The 19,641-nt window shown below is 46.6% G+C and overlaps 1 protein-coding gene across 1 annotated transcript in view; it reads left to right on the top strand.

Annotated features, from left to right (window-relative positions):
• Window positions 1-19,641, top strand: part of ADGRB1 (adhesion G protein-coupled receptor B1) — a 278,120-nt gene that overhangs the window by 87,697 nt on the left and 170,782 nt on the right. Inside the window, exons 4-6 of the mRNA XM_065398580.1 lie at window positions 10,228-10,392; window positions 12,273-12,437; window positions 16,023-16,187. Of these exons, the coding sequence (XP_065254652.1) occupies window positions 10,228-10,392; window positions 12,273-12,437; window positions 16,023-16,187 (495 nt within the window). The remainder of the gene's footprint in view (window positions 1-10,227; window positions 10,393-12,272; window positions 12,438-16,022; window positions 16,188-19,641) is intronic.

The following is a 19,641-nucleotide window of genomic DNA, read 5'->3' as shown; positions in this document are numbered from 1 at the left end:
TACCTTGCTGCGTAGATGGGTTGCACCTCAATACGTCAGGAGTGATGTGTAACTTGTTTGTACCTGAGTATAAGAATGTATCCCTGGGGTGGTGTCTTTGTCCGGCCGAGGGGGCAGTGGAAAGTCCCGCCACTGACTGAGCCGGGTCCATTGCCAAGAGGCACTTTCTTGTAGTATGCCCGGTAGACTAAGTAATCTACAGGGAACTGCAACTGTGTCCGAGGTCGCAATAAACCTGGTCGACGTGACTTTGCATCTTACTAGACTCTGTGGTCATTGGGGGTTCTCTTCGGGTCTGCTGGGTCAGCTATCTGCGCAGAGCTGGGGCAGCACACAGAGGGAACACACGCACGCAGCCGAGTGATATTAACGTAGGAGAAAGCAGAGCACCACACCGGTAGCATCTGACAACACCACCTTTTCTCTCCAAACCCTTAGCTAAGGCAGCAGGAATATCACGTCACTCCTTTCTGCAGTGCCGCCGGACCTCACACCTGGCCTGGATGGCAGATCCGTTGCTAGACGCCAGGTGAAATGAGCCTCTCTTCGCAGCGTACAGCAGAGTGACAGACAAGGGGAGACAGGGAAGCAATGCGTGCAGAAGAGGGATGGATGGGGAGGGGAGTCGATAGCAGTGCTTGGCAAAATGAGTATGCAAATAAATATATCCCCGTTAACACGGGGCGGGGAGCTGCACTAGCAAGTAGAGGGCCAGATCCTCCACTGGTGTAAATCAGCATAGCTCTGGAAAGTTCAGTGGCGCTTCGCTGAGGATCTGGCCACGCCGCTGGTGTGTTTAAACCTTGGTCACTACACAAGAGGAAGGACCAAATTCCAGCAGGTACCTGGCACTGTTCCTCCTGACGCGGCCCACGTGCTGCTTCCGAGCGGCCTTTGCCAGAGGCCGGGTGGATGAATGAGGAAGAGGCGACAAGTGGGAGGATGTCAGATCTGCAGGAGTCACTCAGATATCGGGTAGGATCGTAGGGAAGGAATGAGAGCAATCTGCTGCTTGGATTCTGCAGAAGGCGGGAGGGTGAGGGAGACGCTGAAGGCACTAAACAGGAGCCTGCAGCAGGTTGAATTTCCCTTCACGGCCCAGAACAGTTTCTCTCAAAGCCAGCAAGTCACTGGAATTGATCCTGGATAGCAGCGTGAATCAACAGCGGAGCGGTGCCCAGTTCATTCCCTCCGCCTGCTGCATCTGCCATCATGCCCTCACCACCTGGAGAGGTGGCCTCACGGTGCCAGTGAGTCACCTCAGATAGTCCCTAGAGGCAGCAAGTGCAAATGCCCCATTGGGCCTTTTCCCTCCCCGTGTGCACATTGTCCCAGCAGCTCCCCTTGGACCAGTTTCTGATCACAGTTACCTCCGTGTAAATCCAGACTAACTCTGTTCAAGTCAATGGACTTACTCCGGATTTACACCGTCACCTCCGCAGAGCTACTCTGGATCTACACAGGTGTAAGTGAAGACAGAACTGATCGCCTGGGTTAAATTTGTCCCTGCTGTCCGTGGATTTATTTATAGCCGTGATGAATTTGGCTCTTAGTGCCTGGTTCCGATCTGACATCTGCAGCTATGATTGCATGGCCTTTCCTGGCATTCCTCCTGATTTGCACCTGTGTAAGTGAGACGCGAGTCAGGCCCTGTGTCATTAACACCACCCTACCCTGCTGAGTGGAGAGAGGCTCATTGAAACAAGTGGGTCTGCCATCACAGACAGGCACCGAGAGCTAGTTCCCCTTCCAGAGCTTGGGGTGGGGGGGGAGCCCCCCCCCTAGTCTGAGCATGAACACTGACTTGGTTCTAGTAATAGATAATCCATCATTAGTAAGAAAGGAGTCATTCATCATGTTGTTTGTAGCTATGGAGATGGGAAACACCTGGCCCTGGCCAGTCATCTTGTTTGTCCTCCTCGGCCAGTAGAAGATTATTCCCCACAGTATGTTCCCCGATGCGCTGGCCCAGTACCATTTCAGGTGACTCAAATGGTGAGCCGTTCTTATTAGATGTGATGGTTACAGTTGCTTGTGTTGCACTGAACCCAGATATCATGGCCAAGTGATTACTGCTTGCAAAACTAAACCTGGATTACTAAATCCACAGAGGCAAAGTCCAAGGGGATTCGGCATTTGAAGAGTGAAGGAAATGGCCGGTTGAAATGGATCTCAGTTCCCCAGGTTGTATTTGGAAAGCTACCTCTCTAACAAGGAGAGAGATCGGTGGAGGGACCAACATTTCCAAGGGTCAATTTTCTTTTTGTGAAACAAAATAAAAAAAAAAATCATTTCAAATCAAACAAAACATTTTGTTGTGAGACATTTGAGACGGTTGGTTTTGATTTCAACCATTTTTATTTAAATTTTAAAAAGTGAATGTCAAAACGAAAAATTGTTTTGAATCCAAAATCCCAACTTTTGTAATGATTTTTGCCAGTTTTTAAAAAGAGAACGTTGTTGAAATAGTTCAGGTTAGTTGAAACAGCGTTTTCTGGTGGAAAGCAATTCTGATGAACCATTTTCGAGCAGCCCTACCTACGGGGAACATAACCAGAGTCCAGCTAAGTAGGAGATTCATTCAGCAGGGCTCAGCACAGCGTGGGATCTCTCAGGTTTTAGCGAGCCAGAGCAATCTCAGCGACAGCCCTTGTTAATCTGACACAAGAGCTAAAGCTTTTCCACCGGGCGCTGGGGAGAGGTGAGCAGGCAGCCTTCACGTCCAACTTCACCTGCTGCGGTTTTACATTTGATTAGCCTGTTAAGATGCATAACAAGCATCTGCTGGGCTCTCCAGTAATCAGAGGGCAGCACCCCTATGACACAGTGAAATGGGAGAGAATTATTGTTCCCTGTAGACAGGAGCCCAGCAGTCCCTTGGCTTTGCCACTCACTGCACCATCCCTGTAACACGTGCTCATGCACACTCGGTTCTTGCCTTCACTTATCACCCAGGATGGTTTATATTTTTTTTTAAATGAGGAATTCAGCAGTTACCATGGAAAAATCCCAGCTCCAATCACCCTTTAACTTTGCATCCGTTCAGATCTGGATCTGAACTGTCAGGCCTGCTGGGAATATGCTGAAAGCAGCAAGCCTGCAGGAGCAGGTGGGACAAGGTCACCTCTGTGATCCTGTGGGAAACGTGGAGACCTGGCTCTGTCGGATCTTGCAGTGCAAGGAGGGTAAAAGTCAGGACGTGAGCCACTTTAACTGATGAGATACACAGTGTGAGCCTGGTCGCTCTGCTAGTTGGAACGTGGTGTGAAGTTAAGGATGCAAACCCTTGACAGCAGCCTTCCTCCACTGTCAAACTCGTGAGGCGGGCTGCTAATTTCTCTTCTTCCTTGGAGCACTGTAGCCAGCTGCCGGTGTGGTGACGCTGACAGTCTCTTGATCTGCACCTCTGCTAACTCCCTCCTCAGCTAAGCATGTGCAGCTGTGAACGAAAAAGGAAGAGAGAAAGCAATTCCCCATAACCATCTGGGAAAGGGGCTGTCAGCAGTCTGCTGACTGCACCGGCGTTTCTAGGGCCCTGCCCATCTACAATGGAGATCGGAGCTGATTCGTTTGCAGCTTTCGCTTATTCCGCAAAACAAGGAGCTAGTCTGACAAAACTACTTCCAGCCTGTAGGAAATTAATTAAGCTTCCTGGGCACACATGTGCACTCACATATTGATTAGATTTTTTTTTTTTTTTAATTTGTTTGCCAAGAAAAATTCCCATCACAATCAGCACCCGCGGCTAAGGCCGCAGCTGAGCAGCTGTGACTGTTTCTCATTGTTAAACCCAGCAAAGTGATGTCCTAGACTCCAGTTTATTCTGCCGCTGCAGGATACACATAACTCCCAGTGAAGTCAATGAGAGTCTCTCCTATCCCATGGGCAGAGAACAGGACCAGGGGAAGGAGTCAGCAGGGTTTCCCATTTTTCTCCCCCTCCCACCTTTTTCCTTTCCCTTTGTCCGTCTCCTATAAAATTGGGCTGGATGAAACAGAGGAGAGTATACTATGGGGAACAGTATACTGTGCCCAGCTACCATACTGATGGGCATCCTGGAAGTAAATGGATGGATGGAAGGGCCCTACACTGGCATAGATGATGCATGATGGATGAGCTAACCAGGACCGGATTTAGCGGCAGGCAACTCAGGCGACCACCTCGGGTGCCAGGGTTGGGGGGGTGCTGTTTTTGTTGTTAGCGACAAAAGGGAAAATAGAATATTTGAAGTGAAATGTTTCAGGTATTCCGAATGTGGCTTCATTTTTCATTAACCTCCTCGAATGTTCCGGACCTTTGTAGAATCTTGTGGAACCTTCCAGACTTTTTGAGAACGACATTTCCCTCAAACCTTGTAGAATGTTGTCAGCCATGTTTTCGTGGGTATATAAGGGGCGGGGCGCCGCCAGTCAGTCTTACATGTCAGGGGTAAGTCATGCATGCAAATTGTGCATCAAAGTCGTGAAATGAGCTACAAATGCAATACAAATAAGGTATTCAAAAGTTTAACAAACGGAGTGGCGGGCGGGGTGTGTGTGTGTGCCGAAGACGCTCCTTGCCTGGGGCACCATTTGGCCCTGGAGCTAGCCTAACACCAGAGGTCTGCCCCCATCGCTGATTACTAGGATTGCTCATCATCAGCAATCATTGAGCCTAGTTTATCCCCTGGGTGTTGCGCTAGCATGGACAGATACCACCACTAACAGCAGGCATCACCACATTTTGAATCTCTTGACTGTGGTGAAAGGAGCAGCGGCGCAGCCTTCCAGCATACCATGAGCTGGTGCAGTTACAGGGCTTTCTGTCAGGATCCCAGGTCATAGGCCAGCAGATCTAGTGGTCGGAGCAGGAATCAGGATCAGGATACCAGAACCAAGGGTCAGAACCGGAGTCAGAGAAGACAGGAGCAGGGCTGGTTCAGAGGCCGCGGTGAGGCTACGGCAGGACTGGAGCAAGGGCAGGTGCAGGGCAGAGTTGAGGCTGGGTGCAGGGCTTGGAGCGAGACAGGCACAAGGAGGCAGAGAATCCGCAAGCAGGTGCATGGAACAGCCAGTCAGCTGCACCTGCTGCTTGGCTTAAGAGCTGGCATGCAAGCTTCCTCAGCCAATCAGGCATGGCGGTCCATGAGGCACAGCTCCAGGGCCTTACACCTGATGCTTTCCGAGCCCACTTGTCTGCTGCAGACCCCACTGTGCTAAGCACCTGCATAGCATGTGGGAGTCTGGCTGGCCCGCATTAAACCAGGCGTCCTGGTCTGTCATTGTGTGATAGCATTAATCTTTCTTCCATGCCAGCACCCTCTCATAAGTACTTGTTACTTATACTGTAGCAGTTGACTTGGTGTTATATCAGGTAGTTGCATTGGGTTGTGTCATCCCCACTGCTTCATGATGCAGGGGGCACAAAAGGAGTAGGAAATGCGCCTGACTGCCCTGTGATTGTCAGAGGGAGGGGAGAGGCATCAACATGGCATTGCCCTCTCACCTGAGCTTGTGGAAACTGCAACGGGAAGAAAACCAGCTTCCGTATCTTAGTGCATCTACTTGGAGCAGCATGTCCTGGCCTTTTTTACATGGGAGAAGCAATGAGACATGTACTGCAGTTATATTATTCAGCCACTAGATAGCTCTGTGTGCTGCATAGAGTTCCAGGCAGGCTGTGTTCCCTGGTAAAGAAATGAAACAAAGCTGGAACTCAAGTTGTGTGTAAGTCTGCTTACTTGTGACTGTGCTTGTAGCTGTTTCCTTTAGGGTTAGGGGCCTAGGGTCCCGGTTAGGGCCTCCCTTCTAAGAAGGTCTGTGATTAACTATATTTTAACAGCAGGGGAACACAGGACCCTGTGTACTTACATGGATCATACTATGCTAAGACACCACTGTCACATCATGCTTACCATGGATTAAACTAGTTAGCAGTGACTGGTGAAGTAAAAGCATTCGATACAGCACTGGTGCCTGGCAGAGGGACCTCTTGTTCTAAAAACAGTAGCGGAGTGTGTCTCTGCTAAAATGATCCCCACCGTCCATGGGCGAAGTGGTGTAAACCCCAATTAGGGGACAGGCTTCTTTGGGCAGAATCTTGTCCTTAAATAAGTGACATTTAACTGGCACTAATTAGAGACACGGAATGCAGCGATTAGTAAATATGAACATATTTAAACTATAGGGGCCAGATCTGCAACTGGTGTAAATTGGAGTCGCTCCGCTGAAATCAATGGAGCTACACTGATTTACACCAGGTGAAGATCTGACCTGAGAAGCACAAAACGTTCTACGGGCAAGATTTTTGTGATTGGCACCCTCGGAATGTGGATAAAGATTTCCTGTGGCCTCATGCCCAGGGGTTCTGAGCAGCTCTGTGGAACAGGTCCAGAGTGAGTGGAAACTTGTTGAATTACCATTTTTCAGGGCTTGAGGCTTGGACAGGCATATTTCCCCAGGCAGCAGAGATAAAACATTTTTAAAAAACCTACTCTTTTGAATTAGAAAGTGGGGTCAGGGGAAATGCAAGAGCTGTGATGATAATTGCAAAAGGTCCCGCCAGATTCCCTTTCCTTCCTAATCATGGCTCTCTATACTGTGAAAGGGAAAATGCCCAGAATAAGGAAGGGGGAAGAGAGGGAGGAGGTGAAACTTGGGCCGCAGAGGACATGAATTCCTCTAATAGTACCACGATGTACAGAAGGCAGCGTCCTACCTCTCATTTCAATGTGGCACTTTCAAATGTGCATCCGAGACAGCCGCCGGGATATGATTAGATTGCAGAGCAGACTATTAAATTTCCCATTCTCCATGCACCATACAATTGACAGAGAGAACACGTAAGTCTCACTGCGGGCTTTTCCCACGCCTCTCTCTTTGGAAATGACTTTCCAGCCTAGACAGGTAGTGTTTAAAGAGCCAGATAAGAGGGATAGCCTGCCTCTTGGTAACAGCGTAGATGATGTACCAAAAGCATGAGCCGCTGCAGCACGTTTGAGGCAGAAGCAGATAAGCCCCATCACCGTCTGCAGTTGAGGGGCCAGCTTTGCTGTGATCCCCCCCAAAAGCAGATGGCCCACACCCAACTTTCCCAGCCCTGCCAAGAAAGTCATTGTCTTTACACTCTTGGCTTGGTTGTCTGCTAAAAGACTGGTGCGGCGGAGGTGGGAATTGCTGGAGCGGGGTTAAAAAAAATCCGTGGTGGTTTCCTGAGCAGTGCAAATCATTAAGTGCACAATTAACGCCATGTGAGGGTATGTCTGCACGGCGAGTGAAAGGTGTGATTGTGTCCGGGGTAAGCACACCTGTGCTAGTTTAAATCTAGCGAGCACAGGTGATAATAGCAGTGCAGATGGGGTGGCGTGGCTTCTGCACGGGCTAACAACCAGAGTACAGGCCCTCCAGGGACCCTGGGTAGGTCCTCTGGTTGTTAGCCTGCGCTGAAACCTGGGCCACCACATCTATATGGCTATCGTTACCCGTGCTAGCTAGATTAAAGCTAGATCGGGTCTGACTACCCCTGCTACAGTTACACCTTCACTTTCAGTGTAGACGTACCTATAGAGGAAAGTCTGAAGGGAAGACTGGAAGCAGCAGTCTAAGAGCTTTCCCTGGATATTACACCAGTTGTTGGGCATCTTGTAGGAGACAAGCGTGCTGCTAAGGTGTTGGTGATGGAGAAGGCTGCTCATGAGGAGTGGAACTCGCCGCTAGGGAACTGTAAGTCCAGTAATGGTGTATCTGTCTGACAGGGCTGTCAGAATGCCATCAGTTATCAAAGACCTGGCCCAGTTGTCATGACAATCCCGTCCTTTTGTACCGATCTCCCAGAAGATCCTCTACTTCAAAATCAGATGCTGGAGAGAGATGCTTTGCTGCTGTCTCAAGGTCTCTAGACAAGGACTGATTACTCTAGAAGCAGTGACTGAGACTAGCAGTTCCTAGAGTTGGTCTAACAGCCACTGGTTGAATGGGTTAATCTCCAGATGCAAATCAACAGAACAAAGTGGTATTGATCATCTTTGGCTTAATGAACATGGTCAGTTGCATCTAGTATTCTTCCTGTGTCCCCCATTCACACTGAGCAGGGGAGACAGGACTGCAAGCACCAAACCTCTCCTTTTCTTGTCGTCTAATCTTGCGGGAGGGTATCTGTGCTGTGAATGGGCAGCCCACGGTGGTTGTTTTACAGCAGAGATGGACCTGAATTTGTAGAAGGTAAATATTTGTCCTAATCTCTCTCCTATTTAATTCTGCCATGCAATATCAGCCAGAGCAGGAGCCAGTGAGACGTCAAGCAAAGGAAATCAAGACAAGTCCAACCCTCTTTGTGGTTAAGGCTCTCTGTAAACCTTCCCCTCCACAGGTCCTCATCCACTGGTCGCTCTTAAATCCAGAGTTACCAATGGCCTTTGTCATAAACATACAGCTAAGGGTAGCATAAAATCCCTCCTTTACCTGTAAAGGGTTAAGAAGCTCAAATAATCTGGTTGGCACCCAACCAAAAGGACCAATAAGGAAAGAAGATACCTTCAAATCTGGGAGGGGGAGAGGTTTTGTTTGTGCTCGCTTTGTTGTTCCCTCTGTATAGAGAGGGAGACACCAAGCAGGTAACCCTGCTCCCACTGAAATAATACATCTAAGATTACAGAAATTGTAAGTAATAGCAAGGAAATGCGTTAGATTATCTTTTGTTTTAGCTTGTGAATTTTCCCTATGCTAAGAGGGAGGTTTATTCCTGTTTTTGTAACTTTGAAGTTGAGCCTAGAGGGGAAATCCTCTGTGTTTTAAATCTTTTTATTACCCTGTAAAGTTACCTTCCATCCTGATTTTACAGAGGTGCTTCTTTTACTTTTTTCTTTATAATAAAGTTCTGCTTTTAAGAACCTGATTGGTTTTTAGTGTCCTAAAACCCAAGGGTCTGGCCGGTGCTCACTTTGTTAACCTATTCGGTTGGTATATTATTCTCCAGCCTCCCCAGGAAAGGGGGTGAAGGGGCTTGGGGGGATATTTTGGGGAAATAGGAACTCCAAGTGGTCCTTTTCCTAAATCTTTGTCTAAATCACTTGGTGGTGGCAGCAATACTGTCCAAGGACAAGGAAAGGAATTTGTGCCTTGGGGAAGTTTTTAACCTAAGCTGGTAGAAATAAGCTTAGGGGGTCTTTCATGCGGGTCCCCACATCTGTACCCCAGAGTTCAGAGTGGGGAGGGAACCCTGACAGCCTTCACTTCATCCTTACAGTGGGACATCATTAAACATCAACTGTCCGAATAGCTTCAATCCTCAGAAGCAGTTGAAATATAAGCCAACACATGCACTGAATCAGAGAGATCAATAGTTCCTAGAATACCACTGGACAAATATACAGATAACAACTCTGATTGGTCCGATACGGTTTGTCACAATCCCTTGAAATCCCATGGCCCAGTTACCCTGCCAGTGTTTTGTACACAAAGCTCTCCCTGAGCAGTCAGTGGCTATCATAGTCTGGTGAGATAGCACTCAGAGCTTTTAGCTCTGAAAGGGAGATGCCACAAGGGGCTTCTGCTAATTATCTCATGTCGCACTGGTAGGCGGTTGGTGATCTCCTGACCCTACAGTATGGAACTGCGAAGAGGGACATGTTGGTCATTCCTTATCTCCTCTCTTGGGTCAAAGGGGGCTGGGAACGCTGCTCATTCTCTCTCTAATGTCCATCTCTATGGATTGTCCCTGCATATTATAGGTCCTGTAGGGTACGTTACAGGTGCGCCAGATGTCATTTTCAACACTCTATCTGAAATAAATGAGGTTTCGCTAAATGATTATTGTTTGGCTTCTAGCTGTGGGGCTAGGTTCCCGTGTGTGTTGGAGGGTATCGAAGCCATGGGATACCCTCTTCCCTCCCTGCCCATGTCACCTACCGTGGGGTAGGTATTGAAAGGCGACGCAGGCATTTGGGCCACGCTCTTGGTATGTTCGGCCTTTGCTGCAGAGGGGCTGCTTGAGGTTTGGATGGTGGGCAGGGATTATAAGGAACAACTTGATGGGCAGCTTCAGTCAGTGTCCTCACCAGGCTCATCCACTGGTGCAGGCTGGCAGAGGCCAGTGAGGAAGGGGATAGCTGGGGTGGGTTTTCTCTTGTTTTCCAAAGCATGCCGTCACCCCCACCAGACCCCCATCTCTGCTCTCCCTCACTATAACCGTAGGGGTTACCGTGCCCAGGTTCTGACGCCGTGGCCTCACCTTCTGCTCTGAACCTGACAGGTGACCCTGCAGCAGAGGAGTGGTCCCCGTGGAGCGTGTGTTCGACCACCTGCGGAGAGGGCTGGCAGACCAGGACCAGGTTCTGCGTGTCGTCTTCCTACAGCACGCAGTGCAGCGGCCCTCTCCGGGAGCAGAGACAGTGCAACAACTCCGCCGTCTGCCCAGGTGCGCCACCAACTCCACGGGCACAAACGGCGGGGAAGGAGGAGGCGCTCGGGATCTGGGCTCCCGACACTGCACTTACCAGATGTTCCCCGCATTACCAGGAACTGCTCTGCTGTCCAAATCCGAATGGCAAGGAGCGCTCCCCAGCTCAGGATCCAAGACCCTGAGTTTGCAGCCTGATGCAATTTCTGTCTCCCAAGCAGCCATGCTGCTCTCACGTAGCCAAGTCAGATTTCAGAAAGCAATTTATAATGGAGAAACCGCCGCTCTCCTGTGCTCACCCACTCTGCCTGCTCCCCTCTCCCCTGCTTCCCAGCATTGCCTTCTACTCATATCACACGGTCACAGCTGGTTTCTGTGGAAAGCCACAGAACCGTAGGCTTTAACGTGTTTCCTGGGGATGGTGGTTTATTCACCACTGGAAATTAACATATTCTTTCCCCATACGAGATAACCCACTGCTAGGGATATGTGACCCCATTCGGTTAAGAACCACTCAGAATCTTTGCTTAGGATTCTGAGGTTTGAAAAAGTGCACTTGCCTCTTTTTTTAGTATGATTGTGTTTGCAGTGGCCTCTGAACTTTCTTATTTGATCCAGAACTTGAGCTGGAGAGGATAAAAACCCACAGAGGAGGTTGGGACTGCTCTTAGGGCACTTGGAACCTAGATTCTATGGTGACATGTGTACCATACACACCTTGGCTAGATTAGATTAGATTGCTCTACAACTGAGCAGTCCTGGGAAGCCTAAAACTGTGCTATCCTGATTTATAACCCAAACGGCTGCTAGGATAAACGTTCCAATTCCTGGATGCTGTCCAAACAGAACTGCTGTACTAGACCTGTGTGGAGGATGGAAAGTCTGTTATGTAAAGGGTTTCGAGATTTTGAAATCCGTCGTCGTTCCTATTTGGAATGGAACCCAAAAATTGTCCATGAAAGAAAATTCTGAAAAAAAAAAAAAGTTTGGGATCTCTGAAAACAATTGGGTTTGATTTGACTTTTAAAAATGGTATATTATATTATCGTTTTTTCAAAAACAGAAAGTCATTCCAAAGTGAAGAAATCGGAACGTTTCATTCAGAAAATTGAAATGGGATTGTTTGAACATTTTCAGAATTTGTTTTTTGTTCTGAAGCAAAATTGATCTGATTTTGCAAAGTGTTTTGGTTTCCATCGAGCTACGTTTTCCAATGGAAAATGGTTTTGTCAAAGTGTTTCTGATCAGCTCTATACTGCACCTTGTGATGGCTAATTCTAGCAGTTACCAGGAGTAACTAGTCAATGCTTGCACAGCCATAACAACATTGGAGTTTTGCAAGCCCATCTAGCTATTCCAAATCTCTTTAGCTCTGCCTGTGATGGTGTCACTGCTGAATGATGCATTAGCACTTAGATGTCTGCCTCCTGACATTGCTGTGACTTTCTAAAAGGCTGATGCCTTGTGGAGGTTTGGAGATAAAAGAGAAAGCATTGGGTAAAGTAGCATTAGCAGAAGTGTTGCGTTTAGTGCCTTTGACATTGGAGCTGTCTAGATTTCATGAAGGTTTTCTCTTTCTGAAAGTGTATTTCTGCTGCTCAAAAAGGCCTTTCCCCTCCAGCACAAAAATGTGAAGGGGGGGGGGGGGTCAGTGAAAAGCGTGTCAGGATTTTTCACGTTTGTGAAACTAGTGAAGAGCCATTTGGTGGCAATTCATGAAATGTTCCATGCCTTTCTCCTCTGCACATTCCTGGCTGATTTGTTTTGGTCCTTCCCACGCTGGTTTCTAATGGGTTTCTTACTATGGGCAAGATACCATGTTCCATGTAATTCCATGATTCTCTAGCTATCTAAGACTCCCTGGGATGGGATGTTTATTCCCTCTGCTTTGATTTCAGTGCACGGCACTTGGGACGAGTGGTCTCCGTGGAGTCTGTGCTCCTCAACGTGTGGGCGGGGGTACAGGGATCGAACCCGCACCTGCAAACCCCCTCAGTTTGGTGGAAACCCCTGCGAGGGACCTGAAAAACAAACTAAGTTCTGCAACATTGCACTTTGCCCAGGTAAGGCGGTAAAAAACAGAGCATTCCCTCCAGCGGCTCTCAGCCCTGTTCCTGGTGGACAGCTCTCTACATCACCCAAAACCACCAACACGTTTGGCAGTAACTGGCTCCATACTTGGTCCTATCAGCAGAGAGGGCGTGCAGATTAAGCTACCCTAGAAGTGGGTCTACTAGGGCAGGTCTGAAGGATAGTGGAGGGCAGTGGAGAGAAAGCTTGTACTGCTGCTGCTTCTCCTGCTATCTAGAGGACTTTGGTTTCCAGAGATGTCCATCTGGAAACGTGTCCAGCACCAACTGCAATCTTAGGGTCAGAACTCCCATTCTCAGTAAGTAACCTGGGGCACACAACATGAAATAGAACAGGGTTGGTTCTAGTGTCGTACTGCTGAGATTCTGTTATCCTCTAATATGCTATTCCACATGGTAAGTTGGGAGCTACTTTGCCAGGTTAGCATTTGAGCTGTGAGGAATTTAGCAGCTATACAGTGGCTCATGTGAATGCCCCCCATCACCTTCCAGATGTTACTTCTCAAAGATTTGCACTCTGCCGAGTTTTGCTTTGAGTTTAAAGTTAGAATGAACCCAAACCTCCAAGCGAATCTCAAAGAAGTGGCTGTTTGTTTGTTTTTGCTCATATAGAAACAGTTGCACGTGGTACAGCTTCCATTCTCAAAACCATAAATCATCCCCGCATGTGTCTCAAAACGTAGCCCATGTTAGCTTAGAGGTTTGCCAGTCCTGAGGAAGCTTTTGAGTAACATGGTCCAAATGTTCGATCTGTAACCAACCCTCCCAAAATAGGGCTGGCTGAAATGTTTCAAATTTTGACAGATGTTATCTTCAAAATTTAATATTTCCCTGGGTGGGAGGGAAATGTATGTGTGTGTGTGTGTGTGAGAATTCTGTGAAATTTCTCCTCACATTTTCTGTCACCTCTACCCATTTTGCTACCCAGTTCCCAAATCAGGTAACTATCCCTTGATTTCTGCCTTTGCTCCTAAAATCTCTGCTTGGAATTAGAACTTCGCAGAGACCAAGTTGGCTCTCCCATAAAGAGATAAATTGAGGAGGTCAGAGCTGGCAATGCTAGGGTGATGAAGCATATCCCTAGTTAACATTGATACATAATTAATGGCTCTGACAAAAATAAATACATATACTCTTGCAAATAAAATAGCAATGCAAATAAAGGCAACCCAATTGAAATCTTTCAGTTTTAATTAATCCACAAAGGTAATCATCAGCTTTTCTGTGCCAAATGAGTGCTGCATTGGAGGACTCGTTGAAACACAACAATGGGAGCTATTCAGTGCTTTATACACTCGACAGTCATATCAGTTATTACTGCCCTACTCCGAGGATTCATTACTGCACATGGTTACAATGCTCCGCTAATGGGACAATGACACTTTATTCTGTGGGGTCGGTGGCACAGAGTGAACCCGGCGCCACTTTGGAAGGAGAGGAGAGGACGAGCAAATTGTCTCCATAGACTCTAGAAGATGAACTTCTGATGAACTACACTGTTATTTGCTTTTCATAAGCTCTTGCTGTTTGTGGTCTAGGCTGCCCGCTACCGAGCACCCTCAGCTCCCAGTGATGTCAATGGGAATGAAGGCTTCTCAGCACCGTACAGGATTGGGGCCCTTTATGACTGGAGCTATGAGTAGAGATGTAACCTGGAACCACAGTCAGCTTTGCTGGCTTAATTTCCTAAACTTCCGAAAATACAATACATGAATAATCCAAACATATGACCGTCCCGTCTCTACGTAATATGACCTTTCCCCTCTCCCCCGATTTCATGGGTAGATGCCAAAGGCAGATCCCGATAGATGTGTTCCCATTTTATATCCCTTACACCAAAAATGCTGCATTCCTCTGTGACAATAGCCCCTAGCCTTGCAATGTGCAGTAGTGGTACTACAGCACATGAGGCTATTATGGTAACTGCTGCAATATATTTCTTATATGGGCTAAGAGACATGGGACCAGATCCTCCGCAGGTGTGAATCATAGCTCTGTTGAGTTAGGAACAGCTCCACAATTACTATTATTGGGCCACCTGGGAAGAATTGCCTCATTGACTCCAGTGGGGTTTGCAGATGGTGAGCATTTCTTAGCATTCACCCCTTTGGTATTAATATGCACTTATATAATGCCATGACTATAGGTGTGTCAAAGCCTTTATTCTGGAGCGGCTAAAGCCGGGCCCCTAAATCCATAAATAGCTACTGAACTAAGTTGCCTGATGTTCCGATCTGCTGCGCCTTGCAACTCCCATCGACTTTAAAATTGTACATTTTGGCTATGATACATTTTCTTTCATGTGCACAAACAAAAAGCAATGAGACCCTGAGACTAATTTGGTGCCTTTTGAGAGCTTGTAAATTACAAAAAGAACCAGATGTCAAATAGTTTTTAAAAAATCAATTTGCGTCTGGGACTGATGAGCCAAAGAGAAAGAGTTTTTATTCGTCAGAGAGCTGAAATCTCCAAGAAATGGGGTTCAGAAGAGAATAAAAACCTTAATAAGAGGGATACCACTGGGCCTTGCTTCTCATCCAGAGAGATAACAACCGCCATTGCTAATGAGGTAAATCAGGAATGGTAGAAAGGTTAGATGAAATATCTGTTGATTGGGGCTAATTAGAGTGGGCCTGCCAGTCTAGAGAATGCTTTAAAATATATCATGCTAATAAAATCCATTCATGTTTCATTCCTATCCTGTGCTTTTAGTAATTTTCCTTTGCTGTTTTTTTTGCTAATTAATTATCCAAGATGTTTCTGTTCAGAGACACGCGAAGCCTGTCAATGTTAATTCAGCAACAAGAGAAGTGCATTGATATATACATACACACATACTCACGGATCTTTATTAAATTCCACTCATGCTATAGGGTATGTCCTGATACACGGAGTGAATTCCATTGAATAATAGTGAGTTCCTGTAAAAAGATTCTCTCTGAAAGACAGATGGAGTTTTAAGGTTCATCCATCCATCTTTCTTTCCTTCCAGACACGCCACTTTAAACTAGACCTGGTCAAAATTTTTCTAAATTTTCCATTTTTCCATTAGAACATGCTGATTTGGCAAAATTGAAATCTTCCACGGGAACATATTGATTTCGATGAAATGTTTTGATGAAAAATGATCAGAACAATTTAACACAATTGGGTCAAAATATCTGTGCGTTTTTTTACTTTATCATTTTGATGGTTATGTGATATTTATATTATCATTTATAATATTACTATGAAGGTCAAAAAGTTTGGATTATTATATGCCCTGTTATAATATCACATCATGTCATGTGATACCGTAATAGTCTATGTTCCTAAGGTTCCAGACGAATTGCTATTGCAACCCTTGGTTGGGCAGAGTTGAGCTCTCCTTCCCTGGGGTGCCTGTCTACATCTCTTTGTCAGTCCATGCAGGATGGCTCTATCTGCTTTGGCGCACTGTATTGTGTCCAGCGCAACAGGACCTTGGCTTCACTGGCCTGGTCTCGCGGAACAGGCCTCATTTCTGGTGAAAGGGATTTTCACATTCTCTGTCTCTTTTTCTTCCTTTGGGCCACTCAGTGGATGGGAACTGGAATGAGTGGTCGAGCTGGAGTTCCTGTTCTACGACCTGCTCCAACGGTACCCAGCAGCGGACCCGGGAGTGCAACGGACCCTCCTATGGGGGAGCAGAGTGCCAGGGGCACTGGGTGGAGACCAGAGATTGCTTCCTAAGGCAGTGTCCAGGTCAGTGGCAAATGGGTTACTGTGTATTGAGGATCCTCCCCCAACACTCTACAGTTGCACAGAGACTATGACAAATGCCCCTTTATTTCCTTTGAGGAAAAACAGCACAGTTTTCCCCATTGGTCCATCTATCATTACCGGTGGTCCATCTACTCCAGTACCCTATCAGGACCAGATACTCCAGCGGAAGGTGCAAGAAACCCTATAATGGACAATAGTAGAATAACCTGAGCACTGGGAAAGCATTTTCCTAACCTCAAGTCAGTGGTTGCCATATGACATGAAGAATGATGGTGTATATCTCTCATAATTGTTTGATCTTATCTCATGCAGCTGTGGATGTCTGTATTATTCATATAATTTTCTAATCCTTTTTGGAATACTGCTAAGCAGTTGGCCTCAATAACATCTTGTGTCAAGCAGTTCCACAGGTTAATTAAGGGCTGTTTAAACCAATATTTCCAATTGATTGCCTTTCAGTTTCACTGGTCTCCCCTTATTCTAACATTAAGAAGAAGGGTAGCTAAGGAGACTCTGATTATTGTCTTTGAGTTGTGAACTTCTCATTTATCTCCTGTCAAAATAATATAGTCATCAGGTAACGTTTTCAAAAGTACCTAAGTCCCATTTCTCACATGACTTAGGAACTGAAATCTCATTGAAAGTCAATGGTACTTAGACTCCAAAGTGACTTAGGTGCTTTTGAAAAAATTACCCTCTTATCCATTAAATCTCTTCTATGGAATTCTTTCCATGTCTCTATGGTATTTTCACACTCTTATTATATGTTAGTTGTTTCCTCATCCAATTTATGGTTGAAACTGACAGTATTTACACGTTTGAACCTTCACCGTGAGTAGGCTGTGAGGCTGGTTGGGGAGAAAGTTCCTGGGCTCCTAGGTCGTTGTGACCAGCCCTTCCTGGTTAGGTATAACCACCCTGACTTTATGTCATGGGGGATAGGTCCTAGGACAGGCCATTTCAGAAAGGAAAATAAACCAGAATGGAAGCACGTGTCGGAGAAGCCTGATACCAGTGGGTCTCAGTCATCTGCCTTACCCTGGCTCTCTGGAGTCAGCTGTTTTCAGCCTGGGTGCACTTTACCGCTCTCTGAGGGAATGGGCTTTGTGCAGGCAACTAAGCAGGGCTTGTGGATGGCAGAGAACATAAGAGCATAAGAGCGGCCATACTGGGTAAGACCAAAGGTCCATCTAGCCCAGTATCCTGTCTGCTGACAGTGGCCAATGCCAGGTGCCCCAGAGGGAATGAACAGAACAGGTAATCATTGAGTGATCCATCCCTGGTCACCCATTCCCAGCTTCTGGCAAAAGAGAATTCAGCTGCCTGGCTTCCACATCACTAAAGGTTCAAAGTCACCCTTAGATAGGTGGGGGTAACTTAGGGCTTTGCAGTGGTGCTGTTCCACAGAGAATATCAGAAGGCCCATGGGGGACTACTTTCTCTAGCAGCAGAACACCACACTCACAAAGCAGTGCTTAGACAGGGCATTGGCCTTTCCTACACTGAGACCAATAGGCCCTGCTATTTAGGCCTCATCTTTTTTTAGTCACTGAGCTTCTGTTATCATAGTTGTTGCTAGCATGGTTTTGAGTGTCGTGGGGACATGGCCCAAAGTGCAGGTGCAGTTGACATCGGTGTAGAAAGGGCTAGAGGTTGTGGCACACCATATGTTTTGTGATAATGGTGTCCTTCCACAGCTAGGGAAAGAAGAAAAGTAATCCCTCGCCTCCCAGGATCCTGTTAAAATAGGCATCATAAGTGATTTGCTAAAATGTGATTAGAATTAGGAATCAGGACTCCTGGGTCCTAGCTCTCGTTCTGTTACTGAGCTGCTGCATGGCCGCAGACAACGCACTATTCCCCATCTGTGACATGAAGAGGATATTTCACAGACGTGTTGGGAGGATTAATTAGCAGTTGTACAGTGCTTTGAAGATGTTAAATGCCATTATTAATAGTAAGAAGTGAGCTACGAAGCAGCATGCCCATAGAGGGTGCAGAGGCACTTGGAGAAGTTACAATGGAACTAGACAACCTTACAGTTCATTTCTCAGAGCGCTTGCAAATCCCATTTCCAAGGCATATGAAACAACCATACGCATTGAGAAAAGACAGTTAAACTTACATATGAGGCCCGGAATGTAAAAACAGGTGACTTGTTCCAAGAAGGAGTTTGGCCAATTTAAGTTCTTGGGGCTTATGCTGCACTTACATGGTGCGTGGGCCTTGAAGTAGCTTCTTGCACAAGAGTGAATTTCACTCAAAAGGAAGCCCAAAGTGGGCAATAACACAACATCTATAGGAAGGCTTCTTGGCTGTATCTGTGTGGTTTCTCTGCTTCTCTAAATCTGCTTTGTTGGTACCTCCTCACCTCCTAAGCTGAAGAAGGGAATCTTTGCCTTTCTGCTTGTGAAATGCTCATTGTACTGCACTGAAGCGGTAGACTTTGGTTATTAAATGTTAATATAAGTGCATGCAGTGCTGTGGTAGCTGTATTGGCCCCAGGGTATGAGAGAGACAAGAGGGATGAGGTAAGGTGTTTTATTGGACCAACTTCTGTTGGTGAAAAACAGAAGAGTCAAGGTTTCGAGCTTACACAGAGGTCTTGTATGGGCTGATCTCTTTTGCCAACAGAAGTTGGCTCCATAAAAGATATTACCTCACCCACCTTGTCTCTCTAATATAAATTAGCGAGACATTTATATGGGTCCCTGTCTATATTCAGAGCTTCCACAGTCAGACCCCAAAATCTTAGCCCAGAGTGAGATGAGTCAGGAGGCCTGGATGTCTCAGATGACTGGAAATAAAAACATAAGGACAGCCGCACTGGGTCAGACCAATGGTCCATCTACCCCAGTATCCTGTCTTCTGACAGTGGCTGGTGATAGATGCTTCAGAGAGAATGAACAGAACAGAGCAATTTATCAAGTGATCCATCCCATGTCATTCAGTCCCAGCTTCTGGCAGTCAGAGGCTTTAGGGTACCCAGAGCATGTGGTTGTGTCTCTGACCATCTTGGCTAATAGCCACTGATGGACCTATCCTCCATGAACTTATCTTATTCTTTTTTGAACCCAGTTATACTTTTGGCCTTCACAATATCCCCTGGCAAAGAGTTCCACAGCTTGACTGTGCGTTGTGTGAAGAAATACTTCCTTCTGTTTGTTTTAAACCTGCTGCCTATTAATGTCATCGGGTGACCCTGATTCCTGTGTTACCTAAAGGAGTAAATAACGCTTCTCTATTCACTGTCTCTACATCATTCATGATTTTATTGACTTCTATCATATCCCCTCTTCGTCGTCTCTTTTCCAAGCTCAATAGTCCCAGTCTTTTTACTTTCTCCTCATACGGAAGCTGTTCCATACCCCAAATCATTTTTGTTGCCCTTCTCTGTACTTTTTCCAGTTCTCATATATCTTTTTTTTTGTGA

This window comes from Emys orbicularis, chromosome 2 (assembly GCF_028017835.1).
Source record: "Emys orbicularis isolate rEmyOrb1 chromosome 2, rEmyOrb1.hap1, whole genome shotgun sequence".
Taxonomy (NCBI): domain Eukaryota; kingdom Metazoa; phylum Chordata; order Testudines; family Emydidae; genus Emys; species Emys orbicularis.
This window is presented reverse-complemented; position numbering and strand designations above follow the sequence as displayed.